The sequence below is a fragment of the Hemibagrus wyckioides genome, linkage group LG23 (genome assembly GCF_019097595.1).
Source record: "Hemibagrus wyckioides isolate EC202008001 linkage group LG23, SWU_Hwy_1.0, whole genome shotgun sequence".
In the NCBI taxonomy this organism is placed as follows: Eukaryota; Metazoa; Chordata; class Actinopteri; order Siluriformes; family Bagridae; genus Hemibagrus; species Hemibagrus wyckioides.
The window spans coordinates 18,819,124-18,839,349 of NC_080732.1; the positions used below are offsets into that span (position 1 = coordinate 18,819,124).

General features: G+C 40.7%; 1 protein-coding gene across 2 annotated transcripts in view; it reads right to left on the reverse strand.

The window, feature by feature from the left end:
* The window catches only part of phf1 (PHD finger protein 1), a 39,242-nt gene that overhangs the window by 6,488 nt on the left and 12,528 nt on the right, over nt 1-20,226 (reverse strand). For both annotated transcript variants that reach the window (XM_058376541.1, XM_058376543.1), the window contains exons 4-11: nt 7,000-7,086; nt 5,127-5,221; nt 3,775-3,923; nt 2,790-2,885; nt 2,615-2,683; nt 2,387-2,510; nt 850-917; nt 583-714 (exon numbers count right to left, since the gene is read on the reverse strand). In XM_058376541.1, coding sequence (XP_058232524.1) covers nt 583-714; nt 850-917; nt 2,387-2,510; nt 2,615-2,683; nt 2,790-2,885; nt 3,775-3,923; nt 5,127-5,221; nt 7,000-7,086 — 820 coding nt within the window. The remainder of the gene's footprint in view (nt 1-582; nt 715-849; nt 918-2,386; nt 2,511-2,614; nt 2,684-2,789; nt 2,886-3,774; nt 3,924-5,126; nt 5,222-6,999; nt 7,087-20,226) is intronic.

Here is a 20,226-nt window from a genome sequence, read left to right on the forward strand (position 1 = left end):
AAGAACCAGGGGTTAAAAAGCCATGGGCTTAAAGAGCCAGGGGTTAAAGAACCAGGGGTTAAAGAACCAGGGGTTAAAGAGCCAGGGGTTAAAGAACCAGGGGTTAAAGAACCAGGGCTTAAAGAACCAGGGGTTAAAGAGCCAGGGGTTAAAAAAACAGGGGTAAAAGAACTAGGGGTTAAAGAGCCAGGGGTCAAAGAATCAGGGGTTAAAAAACCAGGGGTTAAAGAACCAGGGATTAAAGAATCAAGGGTTAAAAAACCAGGGGTTAAAGAACCAGGGGTTAAAAAAACAGGGGTTAAAGAACCAGGGGTTAAAGAATCAGGGGTTAAAGAGCCAGGGGTTAAAGAACCAGGGGTTAAAAACTAGGGGTTAAAGAATCAGGGGTTAAAGAGCCAGGGTTTAAAGAACCAGGGGTTAAAAAATAGGGGTTAAGGAGCCAGGGGTTAAAGCGGCAAGAACCCGGGAGTGCAGTGTGAAAATAAAGTGTGTTCCAATCTTAATCTTAATCAGATCTGTGTGTGTGTGTATGAGAGAGAGAGAGAGAGAGAGACAGAAATCCAGCATGACCTTTGAGCTGACCTTTTGCGGTGTGTGATGTTGATGGGCTGCTCGGTGATGAGGGGTGAGGAATCGGAGGACAGAGGAGGCGGAGCTCGCACTTGAAGACCAAAGAGGCATTTCTTCTTCTTGATCTCTTTCCCCGAGACGAACCTGTAGAGTTAATGAGAATTAAAACAGATGTGCCAGATGTTCAGAGTGTTAATCACATTAAAATCCCAGAATCCTGGTTTGCTAGTGTGCATGAAACTAGCAGCAATAACGAGGGACTCAGGGTGAAGAGCTCACCTGTCCTTGTGGGAGTTTAGCGCATTGAGCAGGTTGTGGCAGCGATCTTGCTTAGGTGTGTCCGACAACTGAGAACACACACACAAACGAAAAAAATCCATGACGTTCGATATACAGTAAATCTACCTCACTGGACTTTCAGCACTTTCTGGTACGTGAGACACAGTTGAGACATAAAGTCATGAAGTCAAGAGCTTCTGTAAATGTTCATGAGGAAAATAATCACCTGAGTAACTATGAGTAAGACATGGCTGCTGTTAGCACAGAGTTTACACAGAATGGTGCAAAAACCCAGTTAACGAGAGAGGGTCAGAGGACAATGTCCTGAGCTGATGACCCCTTCCTGTTCCAACACGACTGCACACCAGTGCATGGGATGAATTAGAGCGGAGACTGTGAGCCAGACCTTCTCGTCCAACATCAGTGCCTGACCTCACAAATGCGCTTCTAGAGGAATGGTCAAAAAATTCCTCAAAACACACTCCTAAACCTTGTGGAAAGCCTTCCCAGAAGAGCTGAAGCTGCAAATGGTGGGACAACTGCATATTACATTCATGTGCATGTAAAGGCAGATGTCCCGGTTTTGGTCTGGCTCACAGTCTCCGCTCTAATTCATCCCAAAGGTGTTCTATGGGGTTGAGGTCAGGACTCTGTGCAGGTCAGTCAAGTTCCTCCACACCAAACTCACTCATCCATGTCTTTATGGACCTTGCTTTGGTCACTGGTGTGCAGTCATGTTGGAACAGGAAGGGGTCATCCCCAAACTTTTCCCACAAAGCATGAAATTGTTCAAAATGTCTTGGTATGAAGCTGAAGCATTACGAGTTCCTTTCACTGGAACTAAGGGGCCGAGCCCAACCCCTGAAAAACAACACCTGAACTCAATGATTCGGAGGGGTGTCCCAATACTTTTTGGTAATATAGTGTAGCTCCTACACGTTTATCCAGAATATTTAAGTCGTGTTCTTGTGATTCTCATTATATAATCTTTACACACTTTTAGCTTTGCAAAACTCTAAACTACAAATTTAAAAAAAATTACTTCAATATCTTGTTCATCAAAAGTCTGAAAGTCTGATTAGTTGAAATTTTTTAATAAATAAATTTAAATTAAAATAAATCTAATAATCCAGAATCAAAATGTCTCAAGACAACTGACACAGCGACTGAGAGGGAAAATTTCCCAGGAGTCTTGTGTGTGAACAGAAGCCAGTACATTCCCAGGATAGAAGCGCTGACACCTTTTAAAGCGGTCAGTTGAAAATATTTCAGAGCAAAGCATCAACAGGAGGATAAGCGTACAGTCAACAAAGAAGAGGAGCAGGAGAACGTTCGGGAAACGTTATTCTGGCATCTGACTTTTCAGCCAATCAGAAGCAGACTCCATGGAAGGTGCTGGGAACGAGCTTGGGAATTTAAAGCGTAAATTACATATGGAGTAAAAGCATGAGATGGATGTTAAACAGTCCATGGTATGTAGTGTATCTATCCGTGTAAGCTAATCAGACATGCTAATCTCTAGAAGTGTTGACATTACCGTGCCTAGCAGCAGAGAATCCCAGTTCTCGTTAGTGAAGGCCATGATTTCATGATCGAAATCGAAGTATTTCCTCTTGCAGCACAGGGACAGATGATACAGCACCAAATGGGCCAAATCTACCCTGGATCGATGGAAACAAAATCATGAACACTTACAAAAATAAACGCCAAAAAACATGACTGATAATTAGCTTGCTGATATCAGGAAAGAGGCAGAAGATCTTACCAGGTCATGGGGAGTCTCTGGATGGTCTCAGGTCCATTCGCACACACTGAACACTGGAAGTGATAAAACCTTGAAGAGGAAAAAAACGAAGAGCAGAAGAGCAGCAGGTAAGAAGTAAATAGACGGGTGAGCTAAAAGTGTTTAGCCAGTGTTTAGACGCTAAAACGGCGCTAACCTGTCTCCATATAGCAGAGGTTTGGTCAGGCACTGAGTGCAGGCTTCATGAAACCACTGACCGCATGTGCCACACTGCAGCATCTTCAGGTTCCACCTCAGGACACAACAAGAAGGATTGAAAATACTTTAATATAAAGTATAAATATAAGTAATTCATTGTTAGCTGACATCATTGAAATAAATTTTGCAAACGAAGTAAAGATTAAGATTAAAGATTAAAATGTATTTCAGTGCTCTATAAAGATTTACAAAACAACAAAAAAAAAAAACAAGGAAGTGCCTGAGTAAAGAAACCATTTGTTTGCAACACTAGCCAGCTACATCACCAGCTAAATAGTTAGCTTTCCTCTTACAAGTAGCAGTCTCCCAGATTCTCTAACACATTAGCTAACACCAAGCTAATGTATAATTTAAAAGCTGAGGTCACTAGCAAGCTTGCTCAATTTAAAGCTAATAAACTGGTATTCTAGAAAACTAGCAAAATATCAGGCTATTACATGGTGGTGTTGTGTTATATTGTGTTGGCTAGCAGCGAAAGTTTTTGTCTATGCTACGCTAGCAGCCTGCTAGTAAAACTGAATATATTGTTTATGCTATGCTAGCTGTACATATTATATACTGTGTATACAAGGCTAGCAGCAAGGAAGGATGTTTTATATATAATGTATGCCAGCAACCATGCTAGCAATGAAACAGTACATTTTATATTGTGCTGCTAGCAGCCATGTGTCCAAAAAAACCTGATTGTCATGGTTACAAGCAAGCTAGCTAACATTAGGCTATGATATTGAGCCAAGACCTTTTTGTATTTACTAAACTTTATTCATATTGTCATTCTTTACTGTAATTTGCATATTGGACCTGATTGGCTCTTTTGTTTTATGATGCAATAAGATCTTCCTGTCACATGACTCATACAGCTAAACTAATCCATTCTTTGTCTCATGATTTAAAGTAAAGATTTGTTTTCTAACACGACTCACTCTCCCGGTCCGGCGCAGTAGCAGTAACACTGCTGCTGATTGGTCAGGTGCTGAGCGTCCCAGTCCAGAGTGGAAAGCTGATACGGCAGCCTCAGCTTCATCAACTGCATCAGGCGAGCAAAACGGCCACGCTTTAAGGCTCCGCCTCTCTGTGACGAAACACAGCCGATCAGATCAGACAACAAATCAGCAGCATATCCTGCTGGAGATACACTTTATTACCAAAAGTTTTGGGACACGCCTCCATAGTTCAGGTGTTGTTTTTGAGGGGTTGGGCTCGGCCCCTTAGTTCCAGTGAAAGGAACTCTTAATGCTTCAGCTTCATACCAAGACATTTTGGACAATTTCATGCTTTGTGGGAACAGTTTGGGGATGACCCCTTCCTGTTCCAACATGACTGCACACCAGTGACCAAAGCAAGGTCCATAAAGACATGGATGAGTGAGTTTGGTGTCGAGGAACTTGACTGGCCTGCACAGAGTCCTGACCTCAACCCCATAGACATAGACCTCAACACCTTTGGGATGAATTAGAGCGGAGACTGTGAGCCAGACCAAAACTGGGACGTCTGCCTTTACATGCACATGAATGTAATATGGAGTTGTCCCGCCATTTGCAGCTTCTGGGAAGGCTTTTCACAAGGTTTAGGAGTGTGTTTTGAGGAATTTTTGACCATTCCTCTAGAAGCACATTTGTGAGGTCAGGCACTGATGTTGGACGAGAAGGTCTGGCTCACATTCTCCACTCTAATTCATCCCAAAGGTGTTCTATGGGGTTGAGGTCAGGACTCTGTGCAGGCCAGTCAAGTTCCTCGACACCAAACTCACTCATCCATGTCTTTATGGACCTTGCTTTGGTCACTGGTGTGCAGTCATGTTGGAACAGGAAGGGGTCATCCCCAAACTGTTCCCACAAAGAGCATGAAATTGTCTAAAATGTCTTGAAGCTGAAGCATTAAGAGTTCCTTTCACTGGAACTAAGGGGCCGAGCCCAACCCCTGAAAAACAACTCAATGATTTGGAGGGGTGTCCCAATACTTTTGGCAATATAGTGCATATGAGCAGAGCTGGCAGAAATCAGACTGGATCGGGAATCAGACAGTCGTAATATATTTTCAGAACGGATCACATGACCTCCAGCGATAAGTGTGAAATGTGTGTGAGTGTGAAGCGCAGTAATGATGGACAGATTAAAGAGCTCACAGCCATCACACGCTGCCTAAGAACATGCAGAGACGCATAAGTAATTCATAGACATCCACAAAAGAAGAGATTTGCATTAAAGCTGAAACGTGACAGGAATTTTTCTCTCCAGCGTTCTGCGAGCTACAGAGAAATCCAGCAAAACTCCACCTTGGTGGTGACGGCAAAGACGCACTGGCGACACACCCACGAGTCGATGTCCACCTCGGGGTCCACGGCCGGCGTGTGGCACTGAGCGTGATAACCTGAAACAGCAACAAAAAACCTTACGCTGTGATTCATTTACCCTGGGGTGCAAAAGTTTGTGCACCCACAGGACAAAACACTGAACACAAGGACGCTTAAAACACGACACTAAAAGCAAAAATACAACAGATTTAAATTCATTTTTTTCCCCAATGAGACTGCAGATATTCGTTTTGTAGCCTAGCCTTTCTGTAGTGGATTTATTGATTTATTTATTTATTTATTTTCATTTTAAAATTTGTATGTATTTATGCAAAGAAGGCTTTATCTAATTACATATGCATAAAAATGCAAAATCTCTTCTTTAATGATTTTAACATGAGGAGGCTCAAGAGAAAGTCTTTTTAATGTAATTTTGATGATAAAATCACACCATAATCCAGCAGATACGAGAATTTGGAGAAATTATCTTCTTATAAGTTTCTAAACAGAGACAGGTATAAACACGTAACATTTTATCAATACGGTTCATCTAGAAACTGTAAAGATTTTCTGAGAAATGACTAAACATGAGTGGGATTTTATTTATCTCTTAGGATTTAAAAAAAACGAGAAATTTAGCTTGACGTCCATATCAAGGATATGACATGGAGTGACTGTGAAGTGGGCGGAGCTTTTCTAAGTTGTTATGTTTCAGAGAGAGCAAAATAAACCCAATAATGCTGAATTTTGCATTTTTTTCCTACTACAGTAGACCCAGTGGCTCAGATACAATCCCCATACTCCAAAAATCAGGACGATTTCTTTCCTTAATTTACACCAAAATCGTGGACATTTCTTTATCATCACAAGTAAGATTCCTTCATTAATGTTCACATAGTTTTTTATCTCAGTAACAACAAGCACACTTTAAGAACAATTTTAAGGTGTAAAAAAAAACTTCAGATCTTGAAGAATCCCAACAGTTCTATCTAGGAACGCTTAAGGAACATTTGAGGAACGCTTAAGGAACATTTGAGGAATGCTTAAACATGTGAGGAATGATTGGGGAACATTTGAGGAACACTTAAGGAACATGTGATGAACGCTTAAGGAAAATTTGAGGAACACTTAAGGAACATTTGAGGAACGCTTAAGGAACATTTGAGGAATGCTTAAACATGTGAGGAACGATTGGGGAACATTTGAGGAACGCTTAAGGAACTTTTCAGGAATGCTTATAAAACCTTTATTTTCTAAAAAAAATAGTATTTTTGGCATTTTCTAAGCTGTAGTGTGTAGTAATGTGGAAGTAATTAAAACTCAAAGCTCTTTCTGAAAACTATCTTTCTCTAATCATTAAAAATTTGATTTGAGGATTTGTCAGATAAAGTCAGGGAATTAATGATCATCTAAACATATCTGTAATTTGCAGCAACATCTGTGAGTTACAGATATATTCATCATCTACAGCAACATCTTGATCTGCTGGATCTATATGAACCCTACAGGGCACTTCATCTAGGGCAATTAGTAATTAGGGCACTTGATCATGTATTTCCAATGTAAGGTTACCCTAGAGGGCATTTTAGCATGCTTTCCTAGACATAAGGATACCCTTTTGGGCCTTTTGTCATGTCCTCTCAGACATAGGGGCACCCTGAATTACATGTGCTTTCAGTTAGGATAAGTGTTTTATCACAGCTTTATCATCAAACTCACCTGTATTATTCTGTACCTGCACTAATGCTGAGGGATTCTTAATAAAAATCTGGATCCACTGATGAGTTTTTTCTTAAATCTGTTTCTGAACATTATATCAATAAATACTCTTTCATGAACACTGATGTTTACTTACAGTGGCGGCATTTCAGACAGTTTATTAGAGGCTCTTTAAGAGGAGGACCGTCACAGACACAACACACTTCCTCTCCACTGGCTGAAACTGAGAGAGAGAGAGAGAAAGAAAGAGAGAGAGTGCAAGTGAGATAAAGAGACAGAAGGAGAGAGAGAGACGAGGGGCAGAAAGAGAGATAGAGAGAGACAGGGGGCAGAAATAGAGAGAGAGAGAGAGAGAGAGAGAAGGGGGGGCAGAGAGAGAGAGAGAGAGAGAAGTAGCACAGTGAGGAACTGTAGTAAACTGACCTTACACCATGGCACTGCTGAGTTCTGGATTCTGATTGGTCAGAATATGTTGATCAATAAAACATTCTGATGCTTGTGTCATTATGATAATGTTACCATGTGTTACTGTGTTACTGTGTAAATGTGTAACTGAGTAAATGTGTAACTGTGTTACTGTGTAAATGTGTTACTGTGTAACTGTGTAACTGAGTAAATGTGTAACTGTGTTACTGTGTAAATGTGTTACTGTGTAACTGTGTAACTGAGTAAATGTGTAACTGTGTTACTGTGTAACCGTGTAACTGTGTAAATGTGTTAATGTGTTAATGTGTAACTGTGTAACTGTGTAAATGTGTTACTGTGTAAATGTGTAACTGTGTAACTGTGTTAATGTGTAACTGTGTAAATGTGTTACTGTGTAAATGTGTAACTGTGTAACTGTGTAACTGTGTTAATGTGTAACTGTGTAACTGTGTTACTGTGTAAATGTGTAACTGTGTTACTGTGTAAATGTGTAACTGTGTAAATGTGTTACTGTGTAAATGTGTTAATGTGTAACTTTGTAAATGTGTTACTGTGTAAATGTGTAACTGTGTTACTGTGTTAATGTGTAACTGTGTAAATGTGTTACTGTGTAAATGTGTAACTGTGTTACTGTGTAAATGTGTAACTGTGTAAATGTGTTACTGTGTAAATGTGTTAATGTGTAACTTTGTAAATGTGTTACTGTGTAAATGTGTAACTGTGTTACTGTGTTAATGTGTAACTGTGTAAATGTGTTACTGTGTTAATGTGTAACTGTGTAAATGTGTAAATGTGTAACTGTGTTACTGTGTTAATGTGTAACTTTGTAAATGTGTTACTGTGTACATGTGTTAATGTGTAACTTTGTAAATGTGTTACTGTGTAAATGTGTAACTGTGTTACTGTGTTAATGTGTAACTGTGTAAATGTGTTACTGTGTTAATGTGTAACTGTGTAAATGTGTAAATGTGTAACTGTGTTACTGTGTTAATGTGTAACTGTGTAAATGTGTTACTGTGTTAATGTGTAACTGTGTAAATGTGTAAATGTGTAACTGTGTTACTGTGTTAATGTGTAACTTTGTAAATGTGTTACTGTGTAAATGTGTAACTGTGTTACTGTGTTAATGTGTAACTGTGTAAATGTGTTACTGTGTTAATGTGTAAATGTGTAACTGTGTTACTGTGTTAATGTGTAACTGTGTAACTGTGTTACTGTGTAAATGTGTTACTGTGTTACTGTGTTAATGTGTAACTGTGTAAATGTGTTACTGTGTAACTGTGTAACTGTGTTAATGTGTAACTGTGTTAATGTGTTAATGTGTAACTGTGTAACTGTGTTACTGTGTTAATGTGTAACTGTGTAACTGTGTTACTGTGTAAATGTGTTACTGTGTTACTGTGTTAATGTGTAACTGTGTAAATGTGTTACTGTGTTAATGTGTAACTGTGTTACTGTGTCAATGTGTAACTGTGTTACTGTGTAAATGTGTTAATGTGTAACTGTGTTAATGTGTAACTGTGTTAATGTGTAACTGTGTAAATGTGTTACTGTGTTAATGTGTAACTGTGTAACTGTGTAAATGTGTAACTGTGTTACTGTGTTAATGTGTAAATGTGTTACTGTGTTACTGTGTTAATGTGTAAATGTGTTACTGTGTTACTGTGTTACTGTGTTAATGTGTAACTGTGTAACTGTGTAACTGTGTTACTGTGTAAATGTGTTACTGTGTAACTGTGTTACTGTGTTACTGTGTAAATGTGTTAATGTGTAACTTTGTAAATGTGTTACTGTGTAAATGTGAAACTGTGTTACTGTGTAAATGTGTAAATGTGTAAATGTGTTACTGTGTTAATGTGTTACTGTGTTAATGTGTAACTGTGTAACTGTAAATGTGTAACTGTGTTACTGTGTTAATGTGTAAATGTGTTACTGTGTTACTGTGTTAATGTGTAACTGTGTAACTGTGTTACTGTGTAAATGTGTTACTGTGTTACTGTGTTAATGTGTAACTGTGTAAATGTGTTACTGTGTAACTGTGTAACTGTGTTAATGTGTAACTGTGTTAATGTGTTAATGTGTAACTGTGTAACTGTGTTACTGTGTTAATGTGTAACTGTGTAACTGTGTTACTGTGTAAATGTGTTACTGTGTTACTGTGTTAATGTGTAACTGTGTAAATGTGTTACTGTGTTAATGTGTAACTGTGTTACTGTGTCAATGTGTAACTGTGTAAATGTGTAACTGTGTTAATGTGTAACTGTGTAAATGTGTAACTGTGTAAATGTGTTACTGTGTTAATGTGTAAATGTGTTACTGTGTAAATGTGTAACTGTGTTAATGTGTAACTGTTAATGTGTAACTGTGTAAATGTGTAACTGTGTTAATGTGTTACTGTGTTAATGTGTAAATGTGTAAATGTGTTACTGTGTAACTGTGTTAATGTGTAAATGTGTAACTGTGTTAATGTGTAACTGTGTTACTGTGTTGTTTTAATGTGTTACTGTGTAACTGTGTTAATGTGTTACTGTGTAACTGTGTAAATGTGTTGCTGTGTTACTGTGTAAATGTGTAACTGTGTAAATGTGTTACTGTTCATGTGTTACTGTGTTACTGTGTAACTGTGTTAATGTGTTACTGTGTAACTGTGTTACTGTGTAACTGTGTTACTGTGTAACTGTGTTAATGTGTTAATGTGTAACTGTGTTACTGTGTAACTGTGTTAATGTGTTAATGTGTAACTGTGTTAATGTGTAACTGTGTTAGTGTAAATGTGTAACTGTGTTACTGTGTTGTTTTAATGTGTTACTGTGTAACTGTGTTAATGTGTTAATGTGTTACTGTGTAAATGTGTAAATGTGTTGCTGTGTTACTGTGTAAATGTGTAACTGTGTAAATGTGTTACTGTTAATGTGTTACTGTGTTACTGTGTAACTGTGTTAATGTGTAACTGTGTTAATGTGTTACTGTGTAACTGTTACTGTGTAACTGTGTTACTGTGTAACTGTGTTAATGTGTTAATGTGTAACTGTGTTAATGTGTAACTGTGTTAGTGTAAATGTGTAACTGTGTTACTGTGTGTCACAAGGCAGTCTGGGCCTGAACACCAGAGGGAGCCATTGCCCGAATATTAACCGTTCTGCCCACTTCCGGTCCAGAGGCGTATTTAAGCAGCGCGCTATCTCAGCCTCGTTGCGAAGCATTGTTTCCTCTTGTGTTACTTGCCAAGCCTTGATAAAACCATTGTCTAGTTTTCCTTGTGCATGACCCTGCCTGTTTAGCATTTTGACTACGATTTTCGGATTTGTTTTGGTTTTGATCTCAGTATTGCTTTCTGGTTTTGACCCCTATTATTCGTGACCTCGACTAAGATTTTGCCTTCTGTCCTTTATATAATCTGCATATGGATTCTAACACTCCTACGTCTGACGAGACGTTACAGAATACTTCGCCAGAAATGAGTCCAGCAGATATGCAAGCGACATTATGGCGACAGCGAGTCCTCATCCAAGCGTATCAGGCGGAGGTAGACGCACTGTAAGCCGCAAACCAACAGCTCCAGCAACAGCCACTGGATCAAGCGGCAGCCGCGGCACCAGCGCACAACGTACGCAGCGAACTTCCTCGTTTTGCTCTGCCGGAGAAGTCCGACGGATCCGCCGATCGCTGCCGGGGTTTCCTTCGTCAATGCGATAATTACTTCGCTCACCAACCTGAGGCATACGGCAACGAGAGAACCAGGTGCGCGTTCATATTATCCCTGCTAACCGGCAGAGCGCTAGATTGGGCAGCAGCGGTTTGGGACTCCGACCCTCAAGTCAAATCGTCCGCGGATTACTTCGCTAACTTGATCAAGGAGGTATTCGAATACCTAGCTGGAGGCAAGGATGTTTCCGTACAGCTGCTGGAATTGCTATTTGCTAATTGGAACAAGCTGAAATGGCATGCCGCGACACCAACGTTACGCTGTCACAATACATTTCCACAGCCATCCATCTGGATAACCTGCGCCGCCAACATCGACCTCCAGCCACCACCTCACGTTCCATGCCACGTCGTATGATGGAGGTCCAACACTACGCAGAGGATTTTTCTGAACCTATGCAACTGGGAAGGGCTCGGGTTACAGCGGAAGAGCGTGAATGGTGCACCAGGCTCAACCTTTGCTTCTACTGCGGGAAACCAGGTCACAGAGTGCTCCGATGTCCCGAAAAACCATCTACGTCACAGGTAGAGACCATAGAGCGTTTATCCAAAGTTTCTCTTCCAGCGTGCCTGTTCCTTGCTCATTCTCAGTTTTTTGTCACAGCATTAATTGATTCGGGCTCGGCGGTCAACCTCATGGACGAGACTCTGGTGCACGATCTCCACATCCCCACGGTCCCATGCATACCTCCGCTCAGAGTGACCGCCATCAACAATCAGCCCATCGGAGGGGGTCTCATTTCTCACCAAACACAGCCCATTGACCTCCAACTCGGATTATTCCATCATGAACGATTATCGTTCTTTGTCATCTCTTCCCCGTCCAACCCCATAGTGCTGGGCCTTCCATGGCTGCAACTTCACGACCCAGACATATCCTGGAAGGACGGTGACATCCGAAGGTGGGCTCCTTTCTGCATAAAGAACTGTTTTCAGAATCATACTCCTCATCCATGCCTCGCTACGTCCATAGAAAGCCCAGGTTCGTCCAGTCTAATTTCACTCCCTCCTGAATACTACGACCTACGGGAGGTTTTCAGTAAGGAAAAGGCGACCAGGCTCCCACCGCACAGACCGTGGGATTGCACCATAGAACTCCTCCCCAACACCGTACCACCCAAGAATTGAGTTTACCCTCTCTCCATCCCGAAAAAAAAGGCAATGGAAGACTACATCAAAGAGGCCCTCGCTACAGGATATATCCGGCCCTCTACATCTCCGGCTGCGGCGGGTTTCTTCTTTGTGGAAAAGAAGGATGGAGGGCTCCGGCCATGCATTGACTATTGCGGTTTGAACGCTATCACTGTGCCATACCCCTATCCTCTCCCTTTGGTTCAAGCCGCCCTCGAACAGCTACAAGGAGCTAAAGTGTCCACTAAGCTCGATCTGCGCAGTGCCTACAATCTGATCAGGATAAGGGAGGGAGATGAATGGAAGACTGCTTTTCACACCACGAATGGACACTATGAGTATTTAGTCATGCCGTATGGACTCACCAATGCCCCCGCAGTGTTTCAGTCCATGATAAATGAAATATTCAGAGACATGCTCCACAGTCACGTAATAGCTTACATTGACGACATTCTGATTTATTCATCCGACTTTGAGCAACATATTTCCCACGTTCGAGCCGTCCTCCACTGCCTTGCAGCCCACAACCTCTTCGTGAAGTTGGAAAAGTGTGAGTTCCACTGCTCCTCCATTACGTTTCTGGGTTACGTGATTTCTCAAAAGGGAGTGGAGATGGACCAGTCCAAGGTATCAGCGATCACGTCCTGGCCGGAGCCCACCAGTGTTAAAGGCCTACAGCGATTCCTGGGGTTTGCAAACTTTTATCGCCGTTTCATTCGGAACTATAGCGCCATAGCCAGTCCTTTAACCTCGTTATTAAAGGGAAAACCACAGAAACTAAGGTGGACTGATCAAGCCAGAACAGCCTTCAATAAGCTCAAGCAAAGCTTCTCCTCTGCCCCCATACTCCGGCACCCACGACCGGATTTACCTTTTACAGTGGAGGTGGACACCTCGAACAGCGGTGTAGGGGCAGTGCTCTCTCAACGCCAGCCAGAGTCTGGCAAACTACACCCGTGTGCCTTCTTCTCCCATAAATTGACACTGGCGGAGTTGAATTATGACGTGGGCAACAAGGAACTTCTAGCCATGAAGGCTGCTCTGGAAGAGTGGAGACATTGGTTGGAGGGGGCAACTCACCCGTTTCTTATTCTCACCGATCACCGTAACCTTGCGTATCTTCGTGAAGCAAAACGCCTTAACTCACTCCAAGCCAGGTGGGCATTATTTTTCTCACGTTTCAAGTTCACTGTCACCTATCGTCCCGGGTCCAAAAATGGGAAAGCTGATGCACTCTCCAGAATTTATGAGGTCATCGAGTCACCCTCACACCCAGACACCATCCTCCCACCATCTGTTCTGGTAGCCCCCATACGCTGGGACATCATGAGAGAAATCGAACAGGCCTACACCTCAGAGGCACCACCCCCAAATTGTCCACCCTCCAAGCGTTATGTGCCCACTGCGCTCCATCCTAGACTGATTAGGTGGACCCACGAAAGCCCCAGAACAGGCCACCCAGGCATACATCGTACGACCCAGTTACTGCGCCAGACCTTTTGGTGGCCTTCTCTAAACCAGGATGTGGAGAGGTTTGTACGCTCATGCTCAGTCTGCACCCAGTCTCGGACCGACCGCCATTTACCTGAAGGCTTGTTGGAACCACTACCCGTCCCACACCGTCCCTGGTCTCACATCTCCATAGACTTTCTCACTGACCTCCCCGATTCGCAAGGCTTCACGACGATCATGGTCGTCATTGACCGGTTCTCCAAGGCTTGTAAATTAGTCCCCATGAAAGGCTTACCCACGTCTATGGAAACCGCCTTGGCCATCTTTCACAACGTGTTCCAGAATTTTGGTCTCCCTGAGGACATAGTGTTGGACCGAGGCACACAGTTTACCTCCAGAGTCTGGCAGGAGTTTTGTAAACAGTTGAGGACCAAAGTCAGTCTGAGCTCAGAATATCATCCCCAATCCAATGGTCAAGCTGAACATCTGAATCAAGAGCTGGGAAGGTTCCTGAGGGTATACTGCAGCAAGGAACAGCACAGATGGAGTGAGTTCCTCCCGTGGGCCGAATATGCTCAGAACTCCTTAACCCATTCCTCTACGGGGCTGACGCCGTTCCAATGTGTATTTGGCTATCAGCCACCGTTGTTCCCGTGGACCGAAGAGCCCTCCGACGTCCCCGCGGTAGACGAATGGTCCAGGCGAAGCCAAGAGACCTGGGAACGAGCCCATGTCCGCCTTCAAAGGGCAATACGTCGACAGGTAATTCAGGCCAATCGCCGCCGTCAGCCTCACCCAACCTACCATGTGGGTCAAAAGGTTTGGCTATCCACACGCAACCTGAAACTAAAACTGCCCTGCCGTAAGCTCAGCCCCAAATTCATCTGCTCCTTCAAAATTGTTCGCCAGATTAATCCTGTCTCATATCGCCTAGAGCTGCCCGCCTCTTATCGCCTCTCACCCACGTTTCATGTGTCTCTGCTCAAGCCCTATCATGAACCACAAACTGCGGGCCCCACTGCCCATGAGCCACCCCCTCCCCTGGACATTGACGGCTCCCTCGTCTATCGGGTTCACACCATCCTTAACTCGCGTCGCCAGGGCAGCCGCCTCCAATACATGGTGGACTGGGAGGGGTATGGCCCGGAGGAGCGCTGCTGGGTCAATGCGCACAACATCCTGGACCCTGCACTCATAGAGGAGTTTCACCAGAACTTTCCCCACAGACCCGCTCCTCGCCCGAGGGGGCGCCCTCGACATCGAACACCTGGGGGTGTTCCTAGACGGGGGGGTTCTGTCACAAGGCAGTCTGGGCCTGAACACCAGAGGGAGTCATCGCCCGAATATTAACTGTTCTGCCCACTTCCGGTCCAGAGGCGTATTTAAGCAGTGCGGTCGTTCTCAGCCTCGTTGCGAAGCATTGTTTCCTCTTGTGTTACTTGCCAAGCCTTGATAAAGCCATTGTCTAGTTTTCCTTGTGCATGACCCTGCCCGTTTAGCATTTTGACTACGATTTTCGGATTTGTGTTTTGGTTTTGATCTCAGTGTTGCTTTCTGGTTTTGACCTCTATTCTTCGTGACCTCGACTAAGATTTTGCCTTCTGTCCTTTATATAATCTGCATATGGATTCTAACACTCCTACGTCTGACGAGACGTTACACTGTGTAACTGTGTAAATGTGTTACTGTGTAACTGTGTAAATGTGTTACTGTGTTACTGTGTAACTGTGTTAATGTGTAAATGTGTTAATGTGTAACTGTGTAACTGTGTAAATGTGTTACTGTGTAACTGTGTAACTGTGTAAATGTGTTAATGTGTAACTGTGTAAATGTGTTACTGTGTTACTGTGTTACTGTGTTACTGTGTAAATGTGTAACTGTGTAACTGTGTAAATGTGTAACTGTAAATGTGTTACTGTGTAAATGTGTAACTGTAAATGTGTTACTGTGTAAATGTGTTAATGTGTAACTGTGTAAATGTGTTAATGTGTAACTGTGTAAATGTGTTACTGTGTAACTGTGTTAATGTGTAACTGTGTAAATGTGTTAATGTGTAACTGTGTTAATGTGTAACTGTGTAAATGTGTTACTGTGTAACTGTGTTAATGTGTAACTGTGTAAATGTGTTAATGTGTAACTGTGTAAATGTGTTACTGTGTTACTGTGTTACTGTGTAAATGTGTAACTGTGTAACTGTGTAAATGTGTAACTGTAAATGTGTTACTGTGTAAATGTGTAACTGTAAATGTGTTACTGTGTAAATGTGTTACTGTGTAACTGTGTTAATATGTTAATGTGTTACTGTGTAAGTGTGTTATTGTCTAACTGTGTTACTGTGTAACTGTGTAAATGTGTTACTGTGTAACTGTGTTAATGTGTAACTGTGTAAATGTGTTAATGTGTAACTGTGTTAATGTGTAACTGTGTAAATGTGTTACTGTGTAACTGTGTTAATGTGTAACTGTGTAAATGTGTTACTGTGTAACTGTGTAAATGTGTTACTGTGTAACTGTGTTAATGTGTTACTGTGTAACTGTGTTACTGTGTAACTGTGTTAATGTGTAACTGTGTTAGTGTTACTGTGTAAATGTGTTAGTGTGTAACTGTGTTAATGTGTAACTGTGTTACTGTGTAACTGTGTTAATGTCTAACTGTGTTAATGTGTTACTGTGTAACTGTGTTACTGTGTAACTGTGTTACTGTGTAACTGTGTAAATGTGTTAATGTGTAACTGTGTAAATGTGTTACTGTGTTACTGTGTAAATGTGTTACTGTGTAAATGTGTAAGTGTGTTATTGTCTAACTGTGTTACTCTGTAACTGTGTTAATGTGTTACTGTGTAACTGTGTAACTGTGTTAATGTGTAACTGTGTAACTGTGTAACTGTGTTAATGTGTTACTGTGTAACTGTGTTAATGTCTAACTGTGTTACTGTGTAACTGTGTTAATGTGTTACTGTGTAACTGTGTTACTGTGTTACTGTGTAACTGTGTTAGTGTTACTGTGTAACTGTGTTAATGTGTAACTGTGTTAGTGTTACTGTGTAACTGTGTTAGTGTGTAACTGTGTTACTGTGTAACTGTGTTAATGTGTAACTGTGTAACTGTGTTAATGTGTTACTGTGTAACTGTGTTACTGTGTAACTGTGTTAGTGTTACTGTGTAACTGTGTTAATGTGTAACTGTGTTAGTGTTACTGTGTAACTGTGTTACTGTGTAACTGTGTTACTGTGTAACTGTGTTAATGTGTAACTGTGTTAATGTGTAACTGTGTTACTGTGTAACTGTGTTAATGTCTAACTGTGTTACTGTGTAACTGTGTTAGTGTGTAACTGTGTTAGTGTTACTGTGTAACTGTGTTAATGTGTTACTGTGTAACTGTGTTAATGTCTAACTGTGTTACTGTGTAACTGTGTTAATGTGTTACTGTATAAATGTGTTACTGTGTTAATGTGTTACTGTGTAACTGTTTTAATGTCTAACTGTGTTACTGTGTAACTGTGTTAATGTGTTACTGTATAAATGTGTTACTGTGTTAATGTGTTACTGTGTAACTGTGTTAATGTGTTACTGTATAAATGTGTTAATGTGTTACTGTGTAACTGTGTTAATGTGTTACTGTGTAACTGTGTAAATGTGTTACTGTGTTAATGTGGTACTATGTTACTGTGTTAATGTGTTACTGTGTTAATGTGGTACTGTGTTACTGTGTGAATGTGTTACTGTGTTAATGGGTTACTGTGTTAATGTGTTACTGTGTTAATGTATTACGGTGTTACTGTGTGAATGTATTAATGTGTTACGGTGTTACTGTGTTACTGTGTTACGGTGTTACTGTGTTACGGTGTTACTGGGTTACTGTGTTAATGTGTTACTGTGTTAATGGGTTACTGTGTGAATGTGTTAATGTGTAACTGTGTTAATGTGTAACTGTGTTAATGTGTTAATGTGTTACTGTGTTAATGTATTACGGTGTTACTGTGTGAATGTGTTAATGTGTTACGGTGTTACTGTGTTAATGTGTTACAGTGTTACTGTGTTAATGTGTTACGGTGTAATGGAGTTAAGGTGTTAATGTGTTACGGTGTTACTGTGTTAATGTGTTATTATGTTATTGTGTAAATGTGTTACTGTGTTAATGTGTGAATTTGTAAATGTGTTAATGTGTTACTGTGTGAATGTGTTAATGTGTTAATGTGTTAATGTGTTACGGTGTTACTGTGTTAATGTGTTAATGTGTTACGGTGTTACTGTGTGAATGTGTTAATGTGTTACTGTGTTAATGTGTGAATTTGTAAATGTGTTAATGTGTTAATGTGTTAATGTGTTACGGTGTTAATGTGTTAATGTGTTACGGTGTTAATGTGTTAATGTGTTACGGTGTTACTGTGTGAATGTGTTAATGTGTTACGGTGTTACTGTGTGAATGTGTTACGGTGTTACTGTGTGAATGTGTTAATGTGTTACTGTGTTAATGTGTTACGGTGTTAATGTGTTACGGTGTTACTGTGTTAATGTGTTACTGTGTTAATGTGTTACGGTGTTACTGTGTGAATGTGTTAATGTGTTACGGTGTTACTGTGTTAATGTGTTAATGTGTTACGGTGTTACTGTGTTACTGTGTTACTGTGTTAATGTGTCACTGTGTTAATGTGTTACGGTGTTAATGTGTTACGGTGTTACTGTGTTAATGTGTTACTGTGTTAATGTGTTACGGTGTTACTGTGTGAATGTGTTAATGTGTTACGGTGTCACTGTGTTAATGTGTTAATGTGTTACGGTGTTACTGTGTTAATGTGTTAATGTGTTACGGTGTTACTGTGTTAATGTGTTACTGTGTGAATGTGTTACTGTGTTAATGTGTCACTGTGTTAATGTGTTAATGTGTTACGGTGTTACTGTGTGAATGTGTTAATGTGTTACGGTGTTACTGTGTTACTGTGTTAATGTGTTACGGTGTTACTGTGTTAATGTGTTACTGTGTGAATGTGTTACTGTGTTAATGTGTCACTGTGTTAATGTGTTACGGTGTTAATGTGTTACGGTGTTACTGTGTTAATGTGTTATGGTGTTAATGTGTTAATGTGTTACGGTGTTACTGTGTTAATGTGTTACGGTGTTAATGTGTCACTGTGTTAATGTGTTACGGTGTTAATGTGTTACGGTGTTACTGTGTTAATGTGTTATGGTGTTAATGTGTTAATGTGTTACGGTGTTACTGTGTTAATGTGTTACGGTGTTAATGTGTTAATGTGTTACGGTGTTACGGTTACTGTGTTAATGTGTTACGGTGTTACTGTGTTAACACAGTTACGGTGTTACTGTGTTAATGTGTTATGGTGTTAATGTGTTAATGTGTTACGGTGTTACTGTGTGAATGTGTTACTGTGTTAATGTGTCACTGTGTTAATGTGTTACGGTGTTAATGTGTTACGGTGTTACTGTGTTAATGTGTTATGGTGTTAATGTGTTAATGTGTTACGGTGTTACTGTGTTAATGTGTTACGGTGTTAATGTGTTAATGTGTTACGGTGTTACTGTGTTAATGTGTTACGGTGTTACTGTGTTACGGTGTTACTGTGTTAATGTGTTACGGTGTTAATGTGTTAATGTGTTACGGTGTTACTGTGTTAATGTGTTACGGTGTTACTGTGTTAATGTGTTACGGTGTTACTGTGTTAATGTGTTACGGTGTTAATGTGTTAATGTGTTACGGTGTTACTGTGTTAATGTGTTACGGTGTTACTGTGTTAATGTGTTACGGTGTTAATGTGTTAATGTGTTACGGTGTTACTGTGTTAATGTGTTACGGTGTTACTGTGTTAATGTGTTACAGTGTTAATGTGTTAATGTGTTAATGTGTTAATGTGTTACTGTGTTAATGTGTTAATGTGTTACTGTGTTACTGTGTTAATGTGTTACAGTGTTACTGTGTTAATGTGTTACGGTGTTACTGTGTTAATGTGTTACGGTGTTACTGTGTTAATGTGTTACGGTGTTACTGTGTTAATGTGTTACGGTGTTACTGTGTTAATGTGTTACAGTGTTACTGTGTTAATGTGTTACGGTGTTACTGTGTTAATGTGTTAATGTGTTACGGTGTTACTGTGTTAATGTGTTACGGTGTTACTGTGTTAATGTGTTACTGTTACTGTGTTAATGTGTTACGGCGTTACTGTGTTACTGTGTTACTGTTACTGTGTTAATGTGTTAATGTGTTACGGTGTTACTGTGTTAATGTGTTACTGTGTTAATGTGTTACGGTGTTATTGTGTTACTGTGTTACGGTGTTACTGTGTTACTGTGTTACTGTGTCACGGCGTTAATGTGTTACAGTGTTAATGTGTTACTGTGTGGAAGGAGTCTCCAGTGTCAGAGCTGTGTAACAGTCAGTACTAAAGGACAGAGGCGTTTCCTTGGTAACGTCAGAACAGGAACTTTTCGTGAAGATGTTACACAATAGTAACCAGAAATGGATAAAAAGTAAAGATGAATAAAGCTGTAGAGAGGATTAGGACACGCTGTTACAGGAAAATAATCAGCTTACACAGTCTAGTGTAGATACTGAGTCTTATTATAGGGATTTGTTCATTTGTGTAAGAATCCAGCAATTTCCTTTCTTTTATTATTATTTGTTATAAATTTCATAA